Genomic DNA, 26652 nt, shown 5'->3' with positions numbered 1-26652 from the left:
AACCTGTCAAATATGGTTGTTTATGACATTTGGGAAGATGATAAATTATATCTCTATTAAATTAGTATATATGGCTTCAAGATTGGCATTTAACCATTAATCGAGCCATTAATATTATGGCTTACCACTGTATTCAGTAGGCTGTGGAAAAAATTAAATTTCTTTTTAGAGATTGACTTAGTCTCGCGGCGCCCGACCCTAAAAAGAGGGTCTGGTGAAACTGTGTACAAAAAGTTTGGCGCTGCCGGAATGTTGGAAGCTCCAATCAGATCTCTCCATTTCAAATTATGTAATGCGTACATTTGGGAAACAATCTCGTTATGTACAGATTTGCTCAACCACAAAGTTACATAATACAGGAAACTGGTTAATCACGTGATCACCGCACATTGCTGTTGTGGTCAACCACGTTTTCTGCGTAACAATGACAAGTGAGTGACTTTATAAAGGAGATAAACTGGTGACTGTTATGAATATGGAAGGCACCTTGATGGAAGGTACGATAACTCACAACTAAATTTGCAGTGACTTGTGTATGCACACATTCATACTGATGAGCGAGTGAATCACTATTAATTTTTGTCTCGAGCTTGTAACTTATACTGAACACAATGTATGGCATTGCTATCAATGCGCCTGACAATGTCATGCATATTTAAACTGTAAGCTCACTGGTTAGGCCACTCCAAATAAATTCTCTGTTTTCTGTCCTGGACACTGGCATATTCGCATGCGGGCGGGCGGTCCATTTCCATTATTTCATAAGATTGGCTAGCCTTTCAAGCCATTATTTGCCTGGGACAGCCAAAAAGGTTGCATGAAAGCATGCTTAAGCTTGTTCCTTCCTTATAGTATGTTCACGTTGAGCTGAATCCTCAAAAACATTTAATAACTCATGGATGCAATTACACACAATCTTGAAATTTGGCTCAATTGTAGTACTGCTTGATCCGCTAAAAACATTTCAAAATCATTTTGTTAAAATGTTTGACATAATATTTACAATCAATCAAAATTTTCACAATACGTTTCCTATGGGGAAGCCATATAAGTACAGCATCCATTACAGCCCTTTCCCAAACTTGTAATGGAGCCAAACTGTACATGTCTGTTGTTGACTCCTTTGCTGTTACCAATAATCATCTGGTTGGCTGAAATGTTAACTCTGTTGAGAAAAAATCCACTTTTAATTTTTAGCTGTTTTTCAGGATTCAGCTCAACGTGAACATACTATAGTAAGTTGCAAAAAGAACACAAACGCGACGTTTGTGCTGACTTGATAGCACTGCTGACATGTGAGCTGACACTGTTTCAAGATGGCTTTTACTGAGTCTATCAGTATGCAAGAATAACCGGAAAATAATGGAAGAATACGGAATAATGGAATATTTAGAGCTGGCAGTAACCAGATGCGGGCGGTGGACGGGAAACAGAGAATTTATTTGGAGTGGCCTTATGTACATATGTGGCAAGGTTGAGATTTGAACTATGATGAGCACGACTGAATCTCTGCTTTGTGCTGTTGCAGTTTCACCGTAAATTCTTACCGGTGAAACAACATAATAAAATGGTTAGGACAGTGGCTTGTATGCCCCATGATGCTGGCCGGTTCATGATGTTGCAGTTTCTTGCACTACTTACCATGACTATAACTGGTTATTATGGAACTTTGAGACAGTTTCTATCCGTGTTAACCTCCTGTAAGTTACTAGTCTTGTCCAAGGTGGATTTGCCTGCACATACTCAAGTGTTTAGGATACTTTCCCCAGCAGATTCAAACCTAATAGAGCTCTATATGACATGCTTAATATAATGCTGCAGAAATGTTCATTTGATATTTAGCTTTTATTTCTCTTGTAATGCTGTGTACCCCCGGACACTAAACAAGACTATGGGACTGGCCATAATTGACGCAGTAAGATACATGAATTATAGTTTAGCTTTTTCCATTGTACCAGTGATAGACATGATGTCATGCACTCATCCAGTATTTTCTATAACACAAACTGAGTACGTATGCAACAAAATTTAATATTTTATCTTCAAATGTTTAGTAAAACACTTGTTCGTATTCTTCCTATTGTGTTGTGCGTATTGTCAATCTTATATCAATTGCTTTATTTTACAGATTATTAAAACAAGATGCCACAGAACTTGCCAGCTTGAGCAATCTTAGTGTAAGTGTATTTTGTTTGTGATTTTACAATAGATCATTTGCAATCTTGGGGACATGGTTTTGTAGTATTGATCGTGTGCAATCTGTAACCAGAATGTCTTGCAAGAATACTATAGTAACTTTTCGGATGTTCCTTTGATCAAGAGTATGAGCATTTAAAATTTTCCCAGTATAGAATTTCTTGCTGTCAGGAATATATGAGACTATGCTCTAGATTGCACATAGTCTATAACAGCAAATACAGTGTCCTCAGTAAGGAGATTGATTTAAGCCCCCTATCCCACCACCAACATACATTCACATTTGTACCACCTTTTAAGCAAGGCCTAAACTGTCGGTCATCACAATCCTAGAGGGGAAGGTCTGAAAGCTACCGTACAGTAAATAACTTAGGCAGTGTAAAATGTAGGTGAATTTGGCAAATAGTCCAAGTTTTTTTCCTCGCCTATAGCCATTGTTAGCTATGTCACTGTGTAGAGATATGTAACAAAACACACCGGGGTGTAGCTAGCTTTCTGAATTACCCGGGCACAAGATCTGGTTGTCCCCTTTAACAAGCCCATCTCTGTGGACTCTTCATTACAGATTTGCTTTAAAAGAAGGTATGCCTAGCTAGCTACTACACTGCTGTTTGTACAGCTTAACCCTTAAACCCGCATAATCCAGAAAACTGGATTTACACTTAATAAATACACATGCTTTGCACAAAGTGTTGTAACTTTCGAAGCGTCCCTCCTATGGCTATGCAATTTATGTCATTCTACTCATGATGTAGCAAGGATCAAAATGATATCAAGGGTTTTACCCTAACACTAAATGGTGAAGCCAAAACTAGTCGTGAAAATAACTTTTCAGTAAGGAAACACGCAAACCCTTTACATACCTTTATAAAATGGTCAATAACTCGATGGTAGTTAATCCTATCGCTTTGCAACAACTTTCATTTTCAACTCTTCGTGAAATTCTGCATCAGGCCGTATATGACTCATGTGAGTAAACCCACAATCGAAATTAAACACGAGACAAGAATTTAGAAACACGGAGACATGACTCGTCGCTGTTCACCGCTTCATAACAAGTAAGCCAATGTAGTTACAGTGTTCATTTAACCTTACCCAGTAAACACACTTTTAATCTATGTGTATTTGTAGGCTATAAGAATTAAGTTACCCCACCTAGTGTCGCCATGCATGTCCATACTGTGTAAACATGCATTTCCAAAAAGTTTTCTGAGGGTTTAAGGGTTAAGATACTACTGCACAAATAGTACAGAAGCTTAGATGGACTAACTTAGCCTCCAGCCCCAATATCGTACTTCGTCTTCACTCTTCTGTATTTTCTACTCACACACACTGAGCATTTTAGCGTACTTCATAACCAACATTGAGAAGTTGAGTAAACAACAATCCTCCTTAATATTCCTTAACAATTACTTTACACGTCCAGTACTGAGCAGTTTCACCAAATTATAGCACATTGTTTTGACTTTCAACCACCCAAATATAGAATCATGTGGTGCTGAGCATTACATAGAAGTTTACTAAATTGACAGAGGAATCTTGGTAAATTCAAGTATATTTGATTTTTTATGATACTATTGTTGAAAGATGCTCCAAAGAGATAGAAGGTGTATATTTTTTAGTCTGTATTAATTATGGGTGCACCTGGATGGGTACAGCCATTACCGAGCTTGCTACCTGAACACCAGCAACGATTGTCCAGCTAGCCCCTGAAACTCAGTGATTCATCGAATGGATATAATTATTTTGCACTACTAATATAAAAATAGTGAGGAACATTTACTGCTTTAATTTGGTGCAGTCATTAGTGGAGCTACTTGTTATAACCTTGGTTGTGAGTTGTCAAATATTTTTTGTTCTACGTAGCAGCATAGTATCTACTACAAGGTATATTAACATATGTAGAAATGAGTGATACATTTAGCCATTCACAACATACAACAAATAATAATTTGTTACTATCGTCTACTATATTAAACATGGTAGGATATCCATTATCCATTGCGATGAAATATTAAGAAGGGACTATGGTGTGTACCAGCGTTGAAACCGGGTCGGGTCAACTGGGTCACATTTTCTCCGGGCTATCCGGGTCTGACCCGGTTTACAAATTATCCGGATCTGACCCGGATTGGATCACGTGAGAAACGAAATTGTTTGTTTGACGATGTGGAAACTTATAAACGCTATCGCGTAGCTCTTTCATGAGCCACGCCCACTTATTGCGTTACAAACATACGCTCAGCCACACTCATTTATTAGTAAGTGCAGTATATAGTACGAAACTGAGGGTATCTATGGTGAGGGGTAGCTATTGTTAGTAGGTGATGACCTTTTTTTTTTTGGTCTTCAACCTACAGTTAGGCTGAAGTTGCAATAGATGAATTTCATAGTAAGGAATTTTAAACTGTTGCCCCTAGCAACCTGAATTTACATTATTTTGTAGGTGTGAATGTCAAAAGTAACATCTCCAATTTTTAAAAGGGTAGCATATATAGGCCATGAGATATGACATTTTAAGGTTTGCAGTTTTCCCATACATTATCTATGGGAGGGGGTAACAGTTGCCCCTTCTGGGCAATCACATGGATAATGTATGAGGAAACCACAAATTTCAAAATGTCATATCTCATGATCTATATACTCCATCATTTTAAAATTTGGAGAGGTTAATTGTGAGATTCACAGCTACAAATAATGTTACATTGAGAAATGACATTAATTGAATTTGTTGTTTTCCCACACACTATTTATGTGGGCAACTGTTGCCCCTTCTCATAGACAATGTATGGAAAAATGACAAACTTTAAAATGTTATATTTCATGACCTATATATATGCTATCCTTTTAAAATTTGGAGATGTTACTATAGACATTTACCCCTACAAATATTGTAAACTTCAGGTTGCTAGGGGCAACTTTAGTTATTATGAAATTCATCCATTGTAAAGTCTGGATCCGCCCCTGTTTACTCAACACGAATCGAATGCTCAAAACGTAGTCTCGCTCGCTCGAGACTAGCCCTAGCTGAAACATAGCTCTTATCGCACACCTCGGCTTTAATTAATCCGGGTCAGTGGGTCATCCGGGTCAGCAGTAGTGACCCGGTTTCAACGTTGGTGTGTACCATCAATCATTAGAAGGTGTCCCATATTTAAAGCTTCCAACAACAGACACGTCACAAATCACCTTCATAATTTATTGTGTTGACTTTTAGTTAAGACCAGCAACTGCTGTCACAAGTGATGAATGTTCCTCTTTATAATAGGTGCTAGTGGCACACAGATGTTTATTCATTGGAGTCATGTGCATACTGCTGAGGTAAGTCTATTGTCATCTGTGTATATACTGTACCACATGGATATCAAATCATCAATTGAGCATTGTCATTTGCTCAGTTCATTCAGTGCTATTGTAAGAATGATGTAGATTGTCGCTTTTCTGCCTTACAATGTCACTGGAAAATTAGCGTGGTTTCAGAGTGACCTAAAATGTTTCTGGGAAGTTCTGCAATAGTGTTGATTTGGCTAGTGAGATTTTGGCTTCATTTGCTGATTTGATTGTCCAATTTCTGTGACATGTTTAGTGGTCTTTTATTTCTATGATTATTAGCAATTGTCATCTTGATACATAGGTGTTCTGGAGATTATGGGAAAACACCACACACAATGCAATTGGTTTATAATAGTGTGTATTCTAACTTATTCTGTAACTAAGTTTTGTTTGTCATATTGATTGAGTTGTGTATATTTTTATCACTTGTTCAGATCTGTTGCATATTATAAGTTTAATTGAAGGTTAACTTGAAGGTGGCCATAATAACATTAATAGATGGGAACTAACGTTGAACACTATGCACTATTCAGTAAATATCTCAACAGTAGGGTTAGCTTGATCACTATGCATTGCGGTATTCATTAGAAGGTATCAACAGGTTTGGGGCAGTACCATATGTAACAGCCTGCCTGTTCTAGATCATTCTATGCTATAGCAGGGCAGTAAAAGAGCAGCATTATCACTAATTGTTTGCAGTGCTGGAAACTTTATCAATGGCGGATCCAGGATGGGGCATTTGGGGCAAATGCCCCCCCCCTCCTAGTGGAAGACCCAGGAAGAGCCAGCCATACTTGTGATTAAAATACTAAACTTTGTCAGGCCAACATAAGTTTAGCTATGTAACTCATGAAAGTATGCACATTTTACTAGCACTTATTACAATTTCACCTGAAACTGAAGTAAAACAATGTAAAACTAGCTGTTAAATTGTTACCCTGCACCTTCGTGCGTACTAAGCGCCTCTAAAATTAATTATCGTATTGCTGTTGTTTAAGACGTTTGGAGCCTTTTAACAGCTTTTAAGACTCCACAACCATCTTAGCCTGTTTGTGCCCCTCCCCTTGCTGGCTCCTGGATCCGCCCCTGTTTATCCCACCAAAGGTCCATAGTACCAAACAACGGCTGGTTAGTAGGATATGGGCTGCGTTATAGCATATCAGTTAGGAGGGATCACATAGGACATCTGGTGTGGGGTAAATTGGCATACCACCAAATATACCAGCCTGAGCTTTATCATAGGTGTTGAGGTACACATTTACCATGATTCAATCTCGGAGGATCATGTGATCTCACACGACAGATTAAGGGTCAGATCACAAGGCTACAGCCCATTCTCCCAATCTCGATGTCTTGTTGTATTATGGTCATTGCCACACACTGGTATACAGATAGGCCCCGGCCTATTATGCTCAAAAATTTGCCCATTATGCTTTTGAGCACTGCTCAAAAGTATAGCCCATTATGCTCAAAATTATGCTCATCATTTCTTATTATGCTACATTACAAGTACAGTACATAACATTCATGTATATTGTTTTAGTATAATTACTGATTGTTTTTTACATGCACTGATAGTGTCACTAATAGTTATATTGCAGCATGAGGGATGCTTCAATATAATCTTGAAGGGAACTCTCTTGCTGTGCATTGAAAGTGTTTGTTAAAATTGAGAATACTCTTTCAACAGCACCTGATGAAGGCTGTATAAGAGCAACCATCATTGCAGCGGATGACCAGTGCGGTAACTCCTGTGAATGTTCAGCCCACCAGGACATGACATCTACTTCTGGCGATGTATCTGCAGATACCGCAATGTACTGCGGGAGTTCAGACTTGAGATTGTCTAATGTTGTTTTGTTGTTCAAAAAGGTTATTTCTGATAATGAATTAACAATGCTAACATCTGGTGCCACTTCTTTCACTTTTGATGGAGCAAAGACTCGTGCAGCTTTAAAAATTGATAGACTCTTAGACAGTTCATTTGAAAATTTAGATTTAAAATACTTCACAACAGGTGTAACCCTATCTTTCCCATACTTCATAAACCTGTCAAGCAAGGAATGCACACTGCCTGTCAACCTTTTTGCCACAGCAGAGAGATTGGGATAGTGCTGTAATTCTATAGCACTAAGCAGTTTGGTATATATTTCATAGCATTTGAATGCCAAAGCCCCGTCTCCCTCTAGGCTATACGTAGCCTTGACAAATGGTTCACCTGCATCAATAACTACTGCTAGTTCAAGCTGCAGATACTCATGCTTTTGCCTGTCAGAAAACAACTGCAGTAATTTGACTGTAGTTGCAGGTGATGCTTCTGTATTTCGTAAAAATGAGACAATATCACCGAAATATTTGAAAACTTGGTGCAGCACTTCCCATTTGCTCCACCACCTTGTGCAACTATGAGACTTAATTGAAATCCCAGTTGTTGTCCGCCAGTCAACTTTTGCCCGTGAACTGTGAGCAAACAAACTGACCCACAGTCGAAAAAATTCATCAAGTACTGGAACATCAAACTTATCTCCTGCCAAATCAATGGTATGAGAGTAGCATCCTATATCAACAAGTGAGGGAAAGACTACGTTTATTGTTCTCATGGCTGCACCATTAACAGATGCGCGGTCATGCATGCATGCCAAGAGCTGATCTGACTTTACTCCATACGTAACTTGTAAAATACTAATAACCTCACGAGCTAGTTCCTCACCATTCATTGGCTTTGCAAGTATTTGTAGCTTTACCAACCTTTGCACAATTTTGTCTGCTAAAATAAACCGTAGTACAATAGCAAAAGCCTCCCCAAGCCTGGTAGTGCCATCAAAAATTATGGAAACAAATTTCCCTGAAAGCTCTTCCTTGATCTTATTCCCTTCATTAGTACGAACAAATGGTATTAGGTCACGCATACCTCTTTCATCTGTCAGCCTGTATCCACCAATCTCCAAAACTTCTTTCAGTCCGCCAACCTTTTGAAGTGGTATTCCTGATTTCAAAAAAGCTGTCACTACTTTTATTCTGTACAGTTTGTGCGATTCAGATAGAGTTTCACCTCTAGGATGAGTTTCACTTTCATATGCTTGCAACTGCTGGGCTAAAGTTTTGTCACCGCATACTCTCTTGGCTTCTTTCTCCTTGTTCACTTTGTGCTTATTGGAATCAATGTGATGCTTTATACTGCTAAGCTTCATTGACACCTCCTCTCTACAACATCCACAAAAGAGCTTTCCACCAGACACAGTCAAGTACTCTTTCGGGAATCGATTGCACCTATCTCTTGGGGTCACTGATTTCATTGAAGTTGATGCAGATGAACCAGTGCCAGTAGATACTTTTCTTTTCTTTCCCTTAGGTGGATTATTGCGAATTGCTCTTTTTCGACTTAAATCTGATGTTTTAGCTTGCTGTAATACTGAGAGAAGAGATGATGGAGCTCTCTTTAAAGCGTTATCAGTAGCAGAGGTACTCCTACTTTCCCCATGACATTCACTTAGCGATGTTGTCTTAGACGTCCCCGAGGTAGAAGATATTAAACTAACTGTATCATGATCATCGACATCACTGTCCTGTTCATCACTCGATGCAGACGACGCTTCACTGAGTTGTGCTAGTACACCTTCACCAGCTGCCATGGCACTTTATTTATAGCGCCACTCTGTAATAATTATAGTTATTAGTATTAAGGCGCTACTTAATGGCTGGATCTTCTAGAAGAGTGTTCGAGAGATCGTTGTTTGCAGGAACTCGAGCTGGAACTCAAAGAATGATGGAATGGCCTAGGTTTGGTAAAATTAAACAACAATATGCTTGTGTATTTTGCCTATTATGCCAGCATTATGCTCGATGCTTTTGCCTGCCTATTATGCTTTAAATTATGCCGGCATAATCGGCCGGGGCCTATATACAGAATATTTGTTTCAGCTCTATAGTCAATATCATCTTCATAACACTCACTGATGTGATGCAATGGTTCTTTCAAAATGATGCAAATCAAGGCTTGCAACACAATAAATGAAATAGTGGTAAGACAAGTTTATCAAATGTACTATCAGTACATGTATATCCACCAGATGTGTAAGTTTCATACTTGGAGCACAAAACGTCTGACTGTGTAAATATTACTGCAACATTCAAGTGTGTGTTGCAAACAACGATTGCAAGTCCCTAGATGGCTCCACAAACACTTCTGTACAATACAAGTGAACAATAATACCAACATATAAATGGACACTTCATTATGTTTTTTCACTCCTTACATTGCAGTATATTATATATAAACACATGTAATACACACTTAGATATGCTACAAAGGAATTGTCGGTTACATGTCGAAATTGGCTAATTCACAATTAAGTCGATTGCCATCTTAAGCTTCTTGGTATAAGGACATCTACAGATCATCTAAGGCTCTTCACCATAATATAGGCAGGGGGCTTATCACTGCTGAAGCGAGTGGACTGACTTCCAGGCCATCATCATATATCACATAGACTTCTCACTTCCTGGAATATAAATGCTAACAATAAATTAAACAATAATAATTCTTATTGTGATAGGTAATGTGTAAATAATATGAGGTAGTATAAGCAGTCGACCTGGAAGTGAACTCAATTGGTACTTCACAATATTCATGCCTGTTACCTCTACAAGTCACAGCATCCCATCTTGCATGGCCAGATCACTTATTCTATATCATGGTGCCTCACACAATCCCTAGCATTTAATGCCTATATGAAAGAGGGTTTGGACTGCTTAGCATAGGCCATTCTGATGGGTGCTCATTTTCACACCTCCAGGTACCATACGCACCATTAATATTAATAAATACTAGAAGTTTAACTTCTCATGCACCACATGAAGCACACAAGGCTATTATAATTTTGTCAAACTGCTTGTGTAACCAGCAGCTCTTGCCAGCAGTCACCCTTTCACTGAAAATGTTTCCTGGAAAAATTGTTACACAAAATTTCTCCAGTTAAGCAACACTAGTGTACTTGTCATACAGAAAGCCAGCTGTAACCAGTAAGCAGCCAGTCCAGACCTGATGATAGACGTCATGTGATGCATGGTCCAGAAGTGCTATGACTATGTAAGATGAGACACTGTGACTTGCAGAGGTATCTAATACAATAGAATACATAAACACTAGGAAACATATAAAATTTCTGGATCCCTGCAGGTCTTTGGTCCTGGGTTTATTAATTCCTGGGGTAGGGAATTAAATTAGTACTAACTTGTGTACAATAATCTGTATTTGTAGCTATAAAATATCTTAAGGGAACATCTGAGAAGTTTGACTATAGTATTCTAGGGATGGGAGGGTACCGACATTTCTGTCGTACGATTATTATCATGAGCCATTATCACAATTATTGTACATTTAACCACTATAACTAAAAACCCTAAAATATTCAACTAAACGGCAAAAATATTTAAGATGATCGATTATTGTGTGATAATTGCCAATTTTAATTATCACTAGTTAATGAAAATTAGACGATTGCCAACTAAATAATCATGATTATCACGATAAATGGATAATTGCCCATCCCTATAATATTCTTGCATCAATACTACAAAACCATGCCCCCAAGATTGCATATGGTCTATTGTAAGATCACAAACAAAATATACTTACACTAAGATTGCTCAAGCTGGCAAGTTCTATGGCATCTTGTTTTAATAATCTGTAAAATAAAGCAATTGATATAAGATTGACAATACGCACAACACAATAGGGAGAATACGAACAAGTGTTTTACTAAACATTTGAAGATAAAATATTAAATTTTGTTGCATACGTACTCAGTTTGTGTTATAGAAAATACTGGATGAGTGCATGACATCATGTCTATCACTGGTACAATGAAAAAAGCTAAACTATAATTCATGTATCTTATAATTACTGCGTCAATTATGGCCAGTCCCATAGTCTTGTTTAGTGTCCGGGGGTACACAGCATTACAAGAGAAATAAAAGCTAAATATCAAATGAACATTTCTGCAGCATTATATTAAGCATGTCATATAGAGCTCTGTTAGGCTTGAATCTGCTGGGGAAAGTATCCTAAACACTTGAGTATGTGCGGACAAATCCACCTTGGACAAGACTAGTAACTTGCAGGAGGTTAACACGGATAGAAACTGTCTCAAAGTTCCATAATAACCAGTTATAGTCATGGTAAGTAGTGCAAGAAACTGCAACAGCATGAACCGGCCAGCATCATGGGGCATACAAGCCACTGTCCTAACCATTTGATTATGTTGTTTCACCGGTAAGAATTTACGGTGAAACTGCAACAGCACAAAGCAGAGATTCAGTCATGCTCATCATAGAATCTCAACCTTGTCCTCAACCTTGCCACATGTGTACATAACCAGTGAGCTTACAGTTTAAATATGTATGACATTGTCAGGTGCATTGGTAACCACCTGATAGCAATGCCATACATTATGCTCAGTATAAGTTACAAGCTTGAGGCAAAATAGTGATTCACTTGCTCATCGCTTATATTAGTCTGGCGGCGCCCACCCTTACTCTATGTAATGGGGCAGGTGTAGCCAGACTACTCATCACTATGAATGTGTCCAAGGGCATCGAAACCGGGGGCCAGGGTCCCCACACTATTTTCAAAAGCATGTTTTTGCCCCCCCACCTTTTGGGCCAAGTACTAGTAGCCAATCAGCCAAAGTTATATACACACAGAAATACATACCTCCATACGAGAGGCCATACAACCATCATGCAATATCACTCTGGGGTGTGGCATCACCAGTCCACCGCAGGGGTGGATCCAGACTTATAGAAAGGGGGTCAAAAATGAACTGAAGCACTACATTGTCTCTGGTTTGATATGGTGAGACCAAGCCACAATCAGCTGACAATAGCTGCCCACCTCACCAACCATGTATTTATAGCTGATAAAGTACATAAAAATCCTTAAATAGCTCACTACACACTGTTCTAATGCTGTGACTGCTTTATTAGAGTGACTGCTCTATTAGAGTATCTTGATCTTGGTATACTAAAAAATTTTGGAGGGGAGGAGGGAGGGGGGGGGGGGGTCAAGAGCCCCCTTTGACCCCCCCTGTATCCGCCCCTGGTCCACCGCAATCAAGCCATTCATTGTACTATACGAGGCACTATGTTAAACACAAAAGCACCTGCAATTTTATTTCTGTTCTGCTTGCACATGATACCTGTTGTTCAAATATTCCCTGGATCCCGTGCAGTGAGCAGTTTGAACAATAGAAAGAGTGTCATGTCCGTGATGTGGGAAAGATTGAACTCGAATTGAGGGTGGTAACAGATCTAAGTCTAAGAGGGCAGTCACACTGTAGTGCACGGGTGTATGGGAGTTGCTGACTACCAACGATTAAACCAGACATTATTAAGACTTTGTGGTGAAGTTGATACTGTTTTTGGTCATGTCAACTTCAGATAATATGCACCTATCCCTTGCAGCTCAGTGGTTAGAGTACTGGTCTAGTAAAACGGGATCAAGAGTTCAATTCTATTCTGGGGTTTTAGATTTTTTACCTTAATTTTTCAATTTACTCTTTGAACCAATCATTCGATCAGTGATTCAAAGAATTACAATTTCAGCCCTTGTGTAACTCAGTGGTAAGGGCACTACTGTTTGTTTGAATATTGCATCTGTGCTGTGATTCGTCCGTGGCAGTGTTTTAAAAGCAAAAACCACTGGCAACTTTACGGGTTGATCACAAGTTCACAACCACTTGTAAGAAGTCACTGTGACAAATCTGAGCTGAAGAAAGGTTGAGCTTCACCTCACACATAACATGGAACTTGTATCATGGATGGAACTGTTCAAATAAAAATGAAATTAACAGTACCATTCAAATATCTTCTGGGGCTGTTATTTTTCTCAATTTATATCTGATTTCATTATTTTCTACACCAATATTGTACATACCATACAGCACGACTTTTGTAGCACAACTTTTTTTTTACAATATTCATATATCTTCTGGTAAAAAATGAAAAAAAAATTGTAGCAGTTCAATGTGGTCCTCACAATGTTGCTGTGTGATTAAATACGTCCACACAAACACAGCCAAGCTGTACAAAAAATGATGCAGCCATAAAAAGCACCTGGGTGAAAAAAAGTTGTGAAATCAAAGGTTGCAGCCAAGAAATGGCTGCAATGATGTTAATGCTAATAAATTTTAACAATACACACAGCCATTATTAAAATTTATTAGCATTAACATCATTGCAGCCATTTTTTGGCTGCCACCTTTGATTTCACAACTTTTTTCACCAAAGTTTTTCAAGGCTGCACCATTTTTTACAGCTTGTCTGTTTTTTATTTGGATGTGTGGATTTTGCTTCTTTTTGTACTGTCTAAGGCCTCAAAACCAGCCTATGGCTGACTTTGAGGTTCACATTTCTTCTTTTCTGTACAGACACTGCAATAATGATTATTGAAGACAGACTTATAAATGTACTGTATTACATGATTTACTTCAATATTTGGTAATACTACTGGTATTGCAATACTCTAATAGAGTGCACATTTTAAGGGCTTCTAGAATGTTCTAGTAGAATGCAAAATTGGATGAGGGTGGGAGGGTTTGGCCATTATACCATACAAGATATATACATGGAAGGCACCAATTGAAAGTTTCATAATTGTATTACAAAGTGCACAAAATGCCCATTATTTTGTACTATGCTGCTCTAATACTGCAATATAATGACACTGCAAACTGTGCAAAGTGCTATGGCGTATGAAATTTACATATTAAAAAGATCACTTAATTGTCAATTAAATAGTCCTAGTATGTAGTTCAGCTTGCAATTTAACATAGCTATGTGGGATAATTCCCATTGGAACAGATAGTGCCATTGTAGGGATTTTCCCTTAGACTTATGTTGCAATACCATTATTCATACATAACATTATCTTGTTTCACTACTTTTTATTTCTGGAACTCTATGTGCTGTACTTACAATAATTTATATACTAGTTAATTATACACTAGCCTCAGACATATTGCATGCAACCTTTTGTCCTGTATTTTGATTGTCAATCTGATTAGGAAGGTAATGATCAAAGCCAGCCATTGTAGCTCAGTGGCTAGAACACTGGTCCTCATACACTAGGGGTCAAGAGTTCAGTTATCTTCTGGAGCTAGTTTTTTGGTTTTATTATGACTGTAAGTAAAACTAAGTAGTTCAAATCATGAGTTTCAATGTGTACACATCAGTGTGCATGTAAAATTTTGCTGTGACTTCACAGATTTATTCCAACTTTGAGCTGACACAGGTAATCATAGCGTATATACCACAAGCCCATAGTTGGATAGTGCATTCATATACAGTCTGAATGTGTTGTTGAGAACTAACAGTTATTGCACACTTGCAGAAGGAATATTTTATAATCTTGGCTAACAAGATCCTTCCTCAACAGTGGATAAAGGATTGGCTTTACTTCACCCACTTCTTGAATGATCAACGTCTTACCAAACCTGACTGCTAACTCCAGTGAAATGGTGAAGTTGGAGTCCTACAGAATAAACAAAATATACACACACATACCATTGTGTTTGTTTATTTAGCCTACTGTATATATGCATACAAGTGTGTATGAACTTTACACTGCAAGACATGGATTAATAGAGTGACAGTGTTAAACACAAGAATGTAGATACATACTATGTACACATATACACACCTGCTGGTTGACCATTTCCAATCTTTGTTCCTTCAAGTGAACTTTCAGCCACTCAGTACCTTGTTGTTATGGATCAATGAGAAATGGACACAATTGTCTATACAAATGTAAAGTACACAATAGCTTAACACATCTGTAGTAATTGAATTCTAAATATAGTACACACTGTACGTCAGTACGTTGTTCATTTGCATCTGTGTTATTACAAAAAACATTATGTACATAAAATAGTGAATACTAACCCAGAGTCTAACACAGAGTCTGTTAATACTACACAATGCATGTATATACTGTATGCAGAATTGTGGTACATAAATAATATCAGTCCAACCACACATGCTTACTTGTAGTATTTATAACTAGAGTATTCTCCACACTGAGATCATTAGATGGTAATCCCTCTCTTTTCCACACTAACTGTCCACTCTCGGTACTCAAGACGTACCTTAGAACAGTAACGAATGAAGGGTAGTAACATTGACTGGTAATCTGTTTTTATGCACATAGTACCATATGTATTAGAGCAACTATGCATCTCACTCATTTATATATGCATGTATGTATGTATGTAAGTATACTGTACACATGTACATACTACTGGTACATAGTATATACAACATTTTGTAACCATGCAGTCTTTACCACAACTGGTATAGGGACAAGTCTATTTAAATTTGCTTTTTTCCACCTATTTTTCTTTCCAACAATTGTTTTATTTTTTACCTATTATGCCCTGTATTTTGCTCAGGAATTATAAATTTTGCTCAGCATTAATCTTGACCATTTCCAAGTGCAAAGCTACATTTCACCGTCAAGTGACTGTTCTATTAGAGTATCTTGATGTGCACTTGCTCTTAACATGTATAGTAATATTGTGCGACAGTTCTATTAGGGTACACCTTGATCACCACTTGTCACTTGCCACTTGTTCTTCCCATAACAATTAGCTATGTATTGTTGATTTTATTACATCTGACTATTCTAGTAGAGTATCTCAATCTTTAGTGCAATTTTTATGTCCACATCACAAAAATTGTACCTATTATGCCAGCATTTTGCTCATTGTTTTTACCCACCCATTATGCCAAAAAGTTTGCCAGTGAAACTGATGCATCCCCAATAGCTGGTTATACCTTAGATTACCAGGTTAAGGCCAGTCAGACAACTTGCTACATCACTCTCCCTCAGAGGCCTGACTGAGGTAAGTGATAAAACCTGCTGCTAGCAATGTCCTCTTGGGTAACTGGTCCAACTTTTCTTTTAGATCTTTAACCTGAGAATGTAGATATCATGTGTAGCTATGTATGTATGTATACAATACTGATGTACTAGCTAAGTGCATACAGCTACAACTGATGCATAGCAGAAAGAATTCACACTGGTAAAAATAATAAAACACACATGAACAACAGACTTTGTGGCTACGTGTATGAAATAGGTATGCAAACATGTATTGTTTGGCCCATAAAAACCCTCATACTATACAGCAAATAAATTGTGTATGTATGCATGGAGTTCTGTCTAAACATGTCAAAAGTGCAACATTTATAGTAAGAATCAAATTCAATAGACAACATGACATAATTATCACTTAGTAAGTTGGTTGCTGCATTAGGTAGCGATCTGCCCATATAGCTATCTTAATAATGATGGGCCCCAATGTGTGATCAGACTAGGTTTCACAGTTACTGTTTAAGTTTACGCACTAGTTACCTGTGATGACCATCCCTCGTACTCTCCTTCTAGTTTACCAATCATGTTCTCAGCTATTCCAATTGTCTCATTTCCCTTATCCACATCTAACTTGAGTTTAGCTGCTTCTGTAGCATGCTGTTTAAACCTGCAGGAGAAAGAATAACATATACATTTGTAGCACATTTTGCATGTACATACTTTGTTCTGAGTTCTAACACTTCCTTGTCTAAGCCTTCAAGAACATGATTCAGTTTTCTTAGACAGCTTTTAGATTTCACAACACTAACACAAATGATGACACTGATACAGTTGTAAAAAGTAAATTCTAGCACAAGTACACTATTGTTATTACTACACAGTGCAACCTCAAGATATAAGTACACCCCAATGAATACTCTATTAGAGTTGTTGCTGCAGTTTCTTGATAGTGTTTTAAAATGTTATCTACTATTGCATACACAGTCTCAATGATAAGCTAAATACCATGGTCTTCATTCATGAGTAATGAAAACTGAGTTATCAACACCAAGTAGCCCTTGTAGCTGTGGTTAGAGCACTGGTCTTGTAAACCAGGTGTCCAGAGTTCAATTCTCTTCTGGGGCTGTTTTAATTATCTTTTTTTTTTGTTTTTATTTTATCTCACATGGTGGAATAACACTTCACAGATTCATTGAATGATACAAAAAGGGAAAACAATACAAAAAGTGCATTACTAATAAACATAAGCCCTTGCAGCTTAATGGTTGGAACACTGGTCTAGTAAACCTGGTTAGTAAACCTGGGGTCAAGAGTTCAATTCTGTTCTGGGACTTTTTAAAAAACTTTCTATCTGTATGCAAGCTGTACAAAAATGGTCAATGTTTGCATGGTCATTCATGTGTGCCAGGTTATCTGGAATTGCAACTTCAACCTAGCTGTAAGTTGAAGACCAAAAAAAATCACTACATAGTATCGAATGCTGTGAAGATGACTTCAAAGGCAAAAGCATAAAGTTTTTCCAATAGAAAAGCCATAATATAATACAGTATGCATAACTCTTTGTAACTTTTTATCACCCAGACGAATTGTAAGGGTGCGTGCTATTTCAGAGGGGGCCTCTGGAAACCCCAGAGCCCCCTAAAACCGTCCCTGCCAATAACACTAACATGTGGTGTTTTGAATTAAGTTATAATTACATGAAAATAACAAGGAGAAAACATCCTGACCACCTGGTAGACTCCTGTAAGCGTTCGAGCGTAAATCGGATGGCTGCAGGTTCGAGGCCACCTAGGTCCAGTCATGGATTTTTTCTTCTTCCTCCAACTTTTCAAACACACCTTAAGTAGTTAAAGTCTAAGTAGCTAAGGTCTTTGAGCGGGCTGTGGGGCCAGGTGTCCTACAGGCCTTCAGCACTTGTGCTGTAAAGCATTAATAAATAAACTAGTGTCCATTTGGTTCTACTTGGGGTACTTAGAGATAATGAGTTACTCTCTAGAATTCCTATGGATATAATTACATGAAAATAACAAGGAGAAAACATCCTGACCACCTGGTAGACTCCCGTAAGCGTTCGAGCGTAAATCGGATGGCTGCAGGTTCGAGGCCACCTAGGTCCAGTCATGGATTTTTTTTTTTTTTCTTCTTCCTCCAACTTTTCAAACACACCTTAAGTAGTTAAAGTCTAAGTAGCTAAGGTCTTTGAGCGGGCTGTGGGGCCAGGTGTCCTACAGGCCTTCAGCACTTGTGCTGTAAAGCATTAATAAATAAAAAAATAAATAAATAAGCTAGTTGTAGAATATAGCCATGAAAGCAAAAGATAAAGCCCCAGAAGAGAATTGAACTCCTGACCCCTGGTTTACTAGACCAGTGCTCTAACCACTGAGCTACAAGGGCTTATGATATGATACACTGTTTTATGCACTTCTTGAATCATTGTATAGATTGCATACATGCATACATGCCGTATACCCAGTGTTGGGCAAGTTACTTTGTAAAAGTAACTAGTTACATATTACATATTATTTGCAACTGAACTATTTAGTTACAGTTACATATTACTCATAAAATAAAAGTACCTATAATAATATTTACATATTATATTACTTTGTGTCCACAGCCTTAAGCTGTCACGTGTGACACTACCACTTTATCACGTGACATGATTGTGTTGTTGGACAATGTGCAAATCTTGGTTACAAGTAAGAAGCTGGTGAATAAGCTTCATTTAGTAGGCTTCATTACTTCGTTGTGGCTAGGCGTTACTCAGAGGATAACTAACGAGATTAGTAACTTCGTTACTTGTAGTAATAACATTACGTAATATCAGACTCGTTACAGTAACTATATTACTTAGGTAACGCGTTACATTTGTAAGTAAAGTAACTTGAGTTATATTGCCCGTTTTTATAGCGTATTTCGTTATTTAGTTACCACAAAAGTAATAATATTACGTAACGCGTTACTTATGTAATGTATGTAACGCGTTACTCCCAACACTGTGTATACCTACATTAAGGTTGTATACAGTTGGTTATAGAGAAAATTACTGTACGTAGGATTAAATATTAACCCATTACCCGGAAAGTAATTATTTACATTTGCCTGTGCACCAATGTCTAGTTACAAAAGTGCTTCTCATGTTTCACTCCATACCTTCTCATGTTCCCCCATGAAGTATCAAAAGTTCCCATTTCTCTCCAAGATATCCCTGATCATATCGGGTAGTGCTCTTATTTCAGACAGTGTCTCTGTCTTGATACTGATTGCCAACAGCCTATTTGGCTTCCTTGGATAGCTCTTTGTTAACAGCTTTCTTCTTCTTCTCTAGTTTGGCTCTCTTTTCAGATTGTTTTGCTTCACTTTCTCACAACATCAGTCTTTTGTCACTGGCTTGCTGCATAATGGTAATTTGGACTAAATGCTGTATATATGTATGTATACGTATGTACAAGAACGCTACTACTGATAGCATAAGTTGGTTACCCTGTTTACTGTGCCTTTGGTAATATATGCATGTACTATATCCAGAAATGTGAAATTCTGGAGTGCACATGCATGCAAGTTGTATAACGTATACTGTATGTATATATTTATACATTGTTTTCAGCACAACCTCTGAGTCAGTATTAACATTATTTTGCATGAGAGTTACAGTATTGTCAAACGTACATACTTGCGTACTAACAATAATCTCCTAGCTTCAAGGCCTCGCCAGCTTCTGTTTGTTTCTGAGCTAACAGACTGAGTGTACTCTGCTCAGCAGCTTTACATTTATAAGTTCAATTGGCCATTTCTAAGTTTAAGCTCACCAACCAGAACAGTGGCTTCATTGAGCTTGGACAATTAAGCCAGCCTGCAATAGAACAACAGACAAACTATATTACCTTGCATTCAGAAAACAAATTTACTGTAAGAGTTGTACAGTCCGTACATGCAGTTATTCAGAACTCAATGGACATGCATTAAGAACTCATGTAGAGATATACTGTACACACATATAATTCAGTTATGCCTATGTAGATGCAAATTCTACTAACTCCTGTAAATGGCTCTGTTTCTTCAGGATCTTCTGTTTCTTCTCGCCAAAGTCAATATTCAATTCTGACATGAAAATGGAACTTAACAAACCATCAAATGCTTTCTGAACATTTTCACCAACTGGCCTGTCCCAGAGCAACCTCTTAGTCTCATAGCTCCACACCTCCAACACTTCTTCACACTGCTACTAGTACTAGACTCTGAACTGAACTTCTACCTCAGTACACTGCATGACCACTTACTGGGTGAGGTCTCTTGGAGTGAACAAGTAATGTGACTGATCATCAGTTGTGAATGTGCTTCTGATCTGTTTGGGTAGGTATAAGGTAATATGAGTACATATACAGTAGGTAGTGAGTATTTGTTACTGCAGTCAGTGTAGTATAACACTGAAATACCATATGGCAGGATTTTTTAGGGGGGATTACTTCCCATATTGCCAACATCCAAAATTTCAAATACAAGTTTTTTTTGTTTTTTTCAGAATCTTTTATGCATTTATAATACTCAAACAATGCCATTTTGTTTCAGTTGCAAATTTTGAGGATAAAAAGAAAATTTTATGGATATACTGTATGTAGCTGCGAATCTGCAAAAATTGTGAACCTCTCTTGATGAAGAAAGTCATTATAGGGTATTAGATTACAAGACTTCCAATCACTGCAGAAATACATACACACATGTACAATACCTGTTCATATAAAGAGACCATGGAGCCAGCTAGGGAGTGTACTCTAGCAGTGGAGCCCCATTATGGGATGAGCCCTGAGGTCATGATGAAGAACCGGTGTGAGGTAAGCATTGGTCTCTGTCTGAATAACAGTTGAAGAAAGCAAAAAAAAATCTTAAATCTACCACTAACTAAATTACTATCACTAGTTATATACTGTGCTATAGGGTGTCATGTTCTATATGGATGGTAAGTTGTGTCATTAAGTTACAATACATTTTTAAGTAAAGAGCAGCATCCAGTGTGCATGTATATTATTTTATGTAAAGAATGAGTGCACATATGTAGCTAATATTATGTGTACATGAGTACTCACCCAACGGAGCATATTCTAACAACAGAAGTAAATCGAGTGCTGAGTGAATGACAACCCAACATGCTGCTAGGGTTCACGGAAGCCACAATCTGCACATCTTCCAGCCACACCCACTCCAGATTAGCATCACAGAACACATTGTAGGTCAGCACCTGAGGTAATAAATCAACAAATAAAATAAATGTCTATCTACAGAACATGCAAAGAGATGCTTGATAAATAAAAAAAGGATTTAAGGCCACATAAACTTAATTATTAGTTTCTCATCCCACCGTTTTCTTACCTCATCAAGGATTTTTTGTACCACTGGTGGCTAAGGGATGCCAAGTAGTACATTTTATAGTTGGTACCCAAGGTACCTTGCTAGTGCAGTTTAAGAAAATTGCATTTTGAGTCATTTTAGCTAGCTAATTCATCTATTTAGTTAGTAAACATAATAAAAATAAAAATCCGTCCTCCCACACTGCTATTTTGAGTACAGGAGGATGAGAAACTAATAATTAAGTTTGTGTGGCCTAAGAGATGCACAGAAACTAGTATCTTGTCCAACTTTACTACCAGGTGTAGCCTTGTAGGGTGGTGTAGTGCATATTAACAATGGCAGATCCAGGATGGGGCATTTGGGGCAAATTCCCCCCACCTTGTGGAGGAGCCAGCCATACTTCTGATTAAAAATTAAAATATTAAACTTTTATGTCAGACCAATGAAAATATGCACATTTTATTACAAATTCAGCTGAAACAAGCTTAACCAAAGTCAAATTAGCTGCAAAATTGTCACCCAGCACCTTCGTGCGTACTAAGCGCCACTAAAATTTTTAGTGGAGTAGCAAAAATAATTATCGCGTTGCTATTGTTTAAGGAATTCAGAGCCGTTAAACAGTTTTTAAAACTTCACAACCATCTGCATTCTGCAAAGGCCAAAATGGCAAAGATCAACAGTGTGACACTGCTATAAGAGGTGATTATTTTCCGCTTAAAATTGCAGGAACTAACAAGCGGAGAATCTGGCTCTCACCAACCACCTATACAACTTAGTCTGTTTGTACCCCTCCCCTTGCCAGCTCCTGGATCCGCCCCTGATTAAAGCCATAGATTGATGCACTACGTAGCTAAATGATACAAAATTCACATGTGTTAGTTGGGTGACCTTTACCACAATTATAATACTAAATATCTATCATTAGCATGTTAATTTGTAGTAATCGTTTTTGTACCCATATATGGCTTACATCGATTTTGATTGTGGTTATATGATCGATTGTTTGTGTGTTTAATTACAACTGATTGTTGAGTGATTTGTGTGTGAGTTGCTGCTGCTTTACATTGGTGCCAAAACCCGGGACAATGGCGACTGGCAACCAAGGAATCGCACAGATGCTAGATCATAACTTAGTTTTATACATAGTTTCGACGATATGACAGAAAGAAGCTTACCAGACAAAGTGTCCTTGCAGCTTAAACTGCTGCCAGCAGAAGGATACGTGTCTACCATCACCAAAGCAACAGAGCTGCTCCTAATATACCACGAAGGAATCCCTTACGTTCGTTGACCAGTCTACTACTACCAGTGATTACAGACTCAACAAATTAGAGGAGGCGGTGCTACAAGTGACAATCAGCTGACGGCCTTATCTTCAATGGATCGCCAACCAATAGCAAGTGCTTCAAGTGTGGACGACTGGGACGCATTTCCAGGAAATGTAGAGCAAGAAACATTGAACGCTTTAAATGTGGAGGTAGAGGACATATAGCTCACCAATGCTGGACTCAGCAGGGAAACGGAAGAGGGGGTGCTCTGATACCCCAAGCTGGAAGCATTTCCAAACCTTAGTAAGTGCTTGAAACTTTGACTACTATCACTAAAATTAATACAAACATTATTAAAACTGCATGTGTATTAAATAGAATATGTGATAATTCTGTACATGTATTATTAGACTCTGGAGCTTCATGCTGAGTCATAGTCTACATGCTTCCCACATCCCAGACACCAACTTGGCTCTTACACACACCACACTTCTTAATGCAGATGGCAGACAATTTTTTTTAAAAACCTAATTTAATTTATAAAAGACAAAAAGCAGCTAAACCTACAGAGCCTACACAGACCTATAAAAAACACTGCATGGACCGCCAGCATACACACAGCAACCATCCTGGATCCTAAATCAATTGTCAGTAGATGGCAGACAATTGATTCCACTAGATACAATTACAGCCACAGTAAACCTAGGAGTGCTCAGAGTTCCCCACAACTTTGTTGTGGTCAAGGAGCTATCAGTCCCTACCATGCTAGACTGTGATTTTTTAACTAAGCATGGCATCACCACAGACAGGTGTGTTCTATACCAGACACCTTCAACAGCAAGGGACTCCGCTGCTCCAGCACTTACACTAATGTATAGTTGTCCTGGATGATGAACATCCACAAACAATGCCTCCAACATCAATGAGGCCTTAGATATCCCAACAAATTACCATCCTGCCATTGCTTCTGTTCTACAGGAATATGCCTCAGTTTTCAAATCAGATCTCAGACATACTACGGCGACAGACCATGTCAGAAGCACAGGGGATGCCACGCCTACCTCCAAGGCCAATTCCGTTCCATTTTGTGGAACACATCCACAAGCAATTAAAGGATATGGCAAGTGAAGGTATAATCAGACCCAGTAACAGCCCATGATGTGCCCCAGCCGTATATGCTCCCAAGAACAATGGTGAAATTCGCATATGTGTTGATTTTGTACAGCTCAACAAAGTTAGCAAGAAAGATGCTTACCCATTTCCTAGGTCAACAGAAACTTGCCAAAAAAAGGTGTTTTTGAAAACAAACTAAAAGAGTGCCTTTTGACAATTTCCAATGAATGAAGCCTCTATTGAGAAAACAGCCTTCTGTCCTGACCAGGGTATGGTCTGTGGGAATTTACAGTGATGCCGTATAGGCTGACAGGAGCTACCCAACCATGTGAACAAGGTCTAGACAAAGTTGTGAAAGATTGCAAAGACTGCGTAGATAAGATTGTATTGTCTTTTATGATAGCATGCAGTCCCACATTGTTGACCTTCAATGTGTCCTTAGTAGGCTTCAAGCAGCAGGTTTTATCTTGCGTGGGTCAAAATGTTCATTTGGCCATAGCTCTGTATCCCATCTTGGTTTTAAGTACTCATCCAGTAGAGTCAGTTCTGAATCAGATAAAACTCAAGCAATAATCAATTGGCCAATCACAGCATCTGCTAAGGAGGTGCGCTCCTTCCTTGGTCTGGCTAACTCAGTTGTATCGTCGCTTCATACCACAGTTCGCAGATGTTGCAGCTCACTCTTACATGACTTACTGGATCACGGACTCCTTTTATGTGGGAACAGGCCTAGCAGACAACCTTTGATGCACTATGACAAGCTTTGGTTTCTCCATCAGTACTTGGATACCCCCGTCTGGTGATTCCTTCATCCTGACAACTGATGCATCAGACATGGGCTTGGGGGTTGTTCTTTCCACTGGACGAAACACCATAATAGAATTTGCCAGTCACACTCTTTCTACCCCTGAGCAGAAGTATACCATCACTGAAAAAGAGTGCTTAGCTCTATGCTGTGGGCTATTTGTAAATTTTGTCATTATTTGATTGAAACTCACTTTACCCTTGAGACTGGCAATAAGAACTTTGAACGGCTAGAATCTTCTCGAAAGAGTAACACACACTCACAGCGATTAGAGCATTGGGCGTTGGAAATTCAAGAGTATGATTTCACTAGTCCACTGTCCAGGACATTGCAACCAGACGGCAGACGCCTTGTCAAGGCAACCTCTCTCCCTGGTTACTGCCAACCCCTCCCTAGATGTTCGGTAGCTACATATCAGAAGCTTAAAGAAGTGACCCAACATTGTTGACAATCTTGAATCATCTAGGCCTCCTTCAAACTCTGGAATCTGGACTAGATTTCCCCACAAATGTTACAGACAACTGTGGCCACAGTTAGTGCTTCAGGACTCCTTGCTCTGTAGATGAGTCCACTCACCAACTATGGAAATAGCCAGAGATTTGATCATATAGTTCCCAAATCACTACACAAGCAATTTCTTGATATCGCGTATGTCCATTATGGCCATCAGGGAGCTGAGAAGGCCTTATCATGTCTAAAGGTATTTGCATGCTGGGTGGGTATGGCTGGTGATATGTCACAGTACTGTAGCTACTGCAATCACTTGCCATAGGGTAAAGGCCTCACCATCCAAACCAACACCCTTACAACCAATCATAGCTACTAGACCATGAGAAATGGTAGCATGCGCAGTTGACATATTCAAATTTCCCCCTCCTCACATGGAAATCAGTATAGTCATTCTGATTGCTCAGGACTACTTTACTAAATGGTCCTTTACCTTTCCCATGCGAGATCAGAAGGCAAGCAGAATAGTACAGTTGTTGAAGGACAATGTCTCTGCTATTGTTGGGCCCCCAAGCAAGCTGCACTCTGACCAAGGGAGAAACTTTGAAAGACAAATCTTGTGAGATTTGTGTATAGCTTTCAGAGTAAAGAAGTCTCACACCACACCTTATCACCCTATGGGTGATGGGCTTGTAAAGAGAATGAACAGATCCCTGCTCAACCTACTTAGAATACTGGTAGACAAAGAGAATGATTGAGAAGACCATCTGCAACTAGCACTCTTCTTTTATTGTATTAGCAGACATGCCTTAACGGGTCTGCCACCTTATGAGATCTTTTTTGGTACTAACCATAACCCTCCTGTTCTTCACCTTCCAACTCTAAACAGAACTGCCATTTTTTACCCTTATGCTTACAGCATATCACTTCAGAACAAATTATTAGAGTTAAGGGAGATGATAGATGTAAACATTGTCAAATCAATACATGATCAACAACATTTATACAACTGTGGCACACATGACACTATCAATAGGATAGAAAGTGCTCTTGCAAGACCCGGCAGCACCAAAACAGGATCCTCGCTGGACAGGCCCATGGAAAGCCACCAAGCTCAAGAGTCCTCTAACTGTAGTCATTCAGAAAGGTAGTGCCACAAAAGTAGTGCATGTCAATCAACTGTATCCCTTGCTGGAGACCTTGGTGGGTGATGGCAGTGATCAATCGTAGAGCCCACCGCTCTTCGTTCACCTAGATGACAAAGATTCCCA

At 38.6% G+C, this 26652-nt stretch overlaps 1 protein-coding gene, 2 long non-coding RNA genes and 1 other non-coding gene across 4 annotated transcripts; 1 reads left to right on the top strand and 3 right to left on the bottom strand.

Moving 5' to 3' along the window:
- Window positions 1-390: 390 nt before the first annotated feature.
- LOC136250565 (uncharacterized) lies at window positions 391-5964 on the top strand. The gene is made up of 4 exons (XR_010698580.1): window positions 391-497; window positions 2129-2177; window positions 5465-5517; window positions 5831-5964. It is a non-coding gene; the product is annotated as an uncharacterized lncRNA (long non-coding RNA).
- Window positions 5965-14721: 8757 nt separating this feature from the next.
- LOC136250559 (uncharacterized) lies at window positions 14722-15661 on the bottom strand. The gene is made up of 3 exons (XR_010698577.1): window positions 15574-15661; window positions 15230-15326; window positions 14722-15061 (listed from the first exon to the last, which is right to left on the bottom strand). It is a non-coding gene; the product is annotated as an uncharacterized lncRNA (long non-coding RNA).
- A 659-nt stretch (window positions 15662-16320) lies between these two features.
- Window positions 16321-20333, bottom strand: LOC136250550 (cytoplasmic dynein 2 heavy chain 1-like). The gene is made up of 5 exons (XM_066042771.1): window positions 20076-20333; window positions 19556-19796; window positions 17123-17206; window positions 16943-17069; window positions 16321-16502 (listed from the first exon to the last, which is right to left on the bottom strand). The coding sequence occupies exons 2-5, from the start codon at window positions 19591-19593 to the stop codon at window positions 16404-16406; spliced, it is 348 nt and encodes a 115-aa protein (XP_065898843.1). The 5' UTR covers window positions 19594-19796; window positions 20076-20333; the 3' UTR covers window positions 16321-16403.
- Trnat-agu (transfer RNA threonine (anticodon AGU)) lies at window positions 18724-18796 on the bottom strand. The gene has a single exon. It is a non-coding gene; the product is annotated as a tRNA-Thr (tRNA).
- Window positions 20334-26652: the final 6319 nt, after the last annotated feature.

This window comes from Dysidea avara, chromosome 1 (genome assembly GCF_963678975.1).
Source record: "Dysidea avara chromosome 1, odDysAvar1.4, whole genome shotgun sequence".
In the NCBI taxonomy this organism is placed as follows: Eukaryota; Metazoa; Porifera; class Demospongiae; order Dictyoceratida; family Dysideidae; genus Dysidea; species Dysidea avara.
This window is presented reverse-complemented; position numbering and strand designations above follow the sequence as displayed.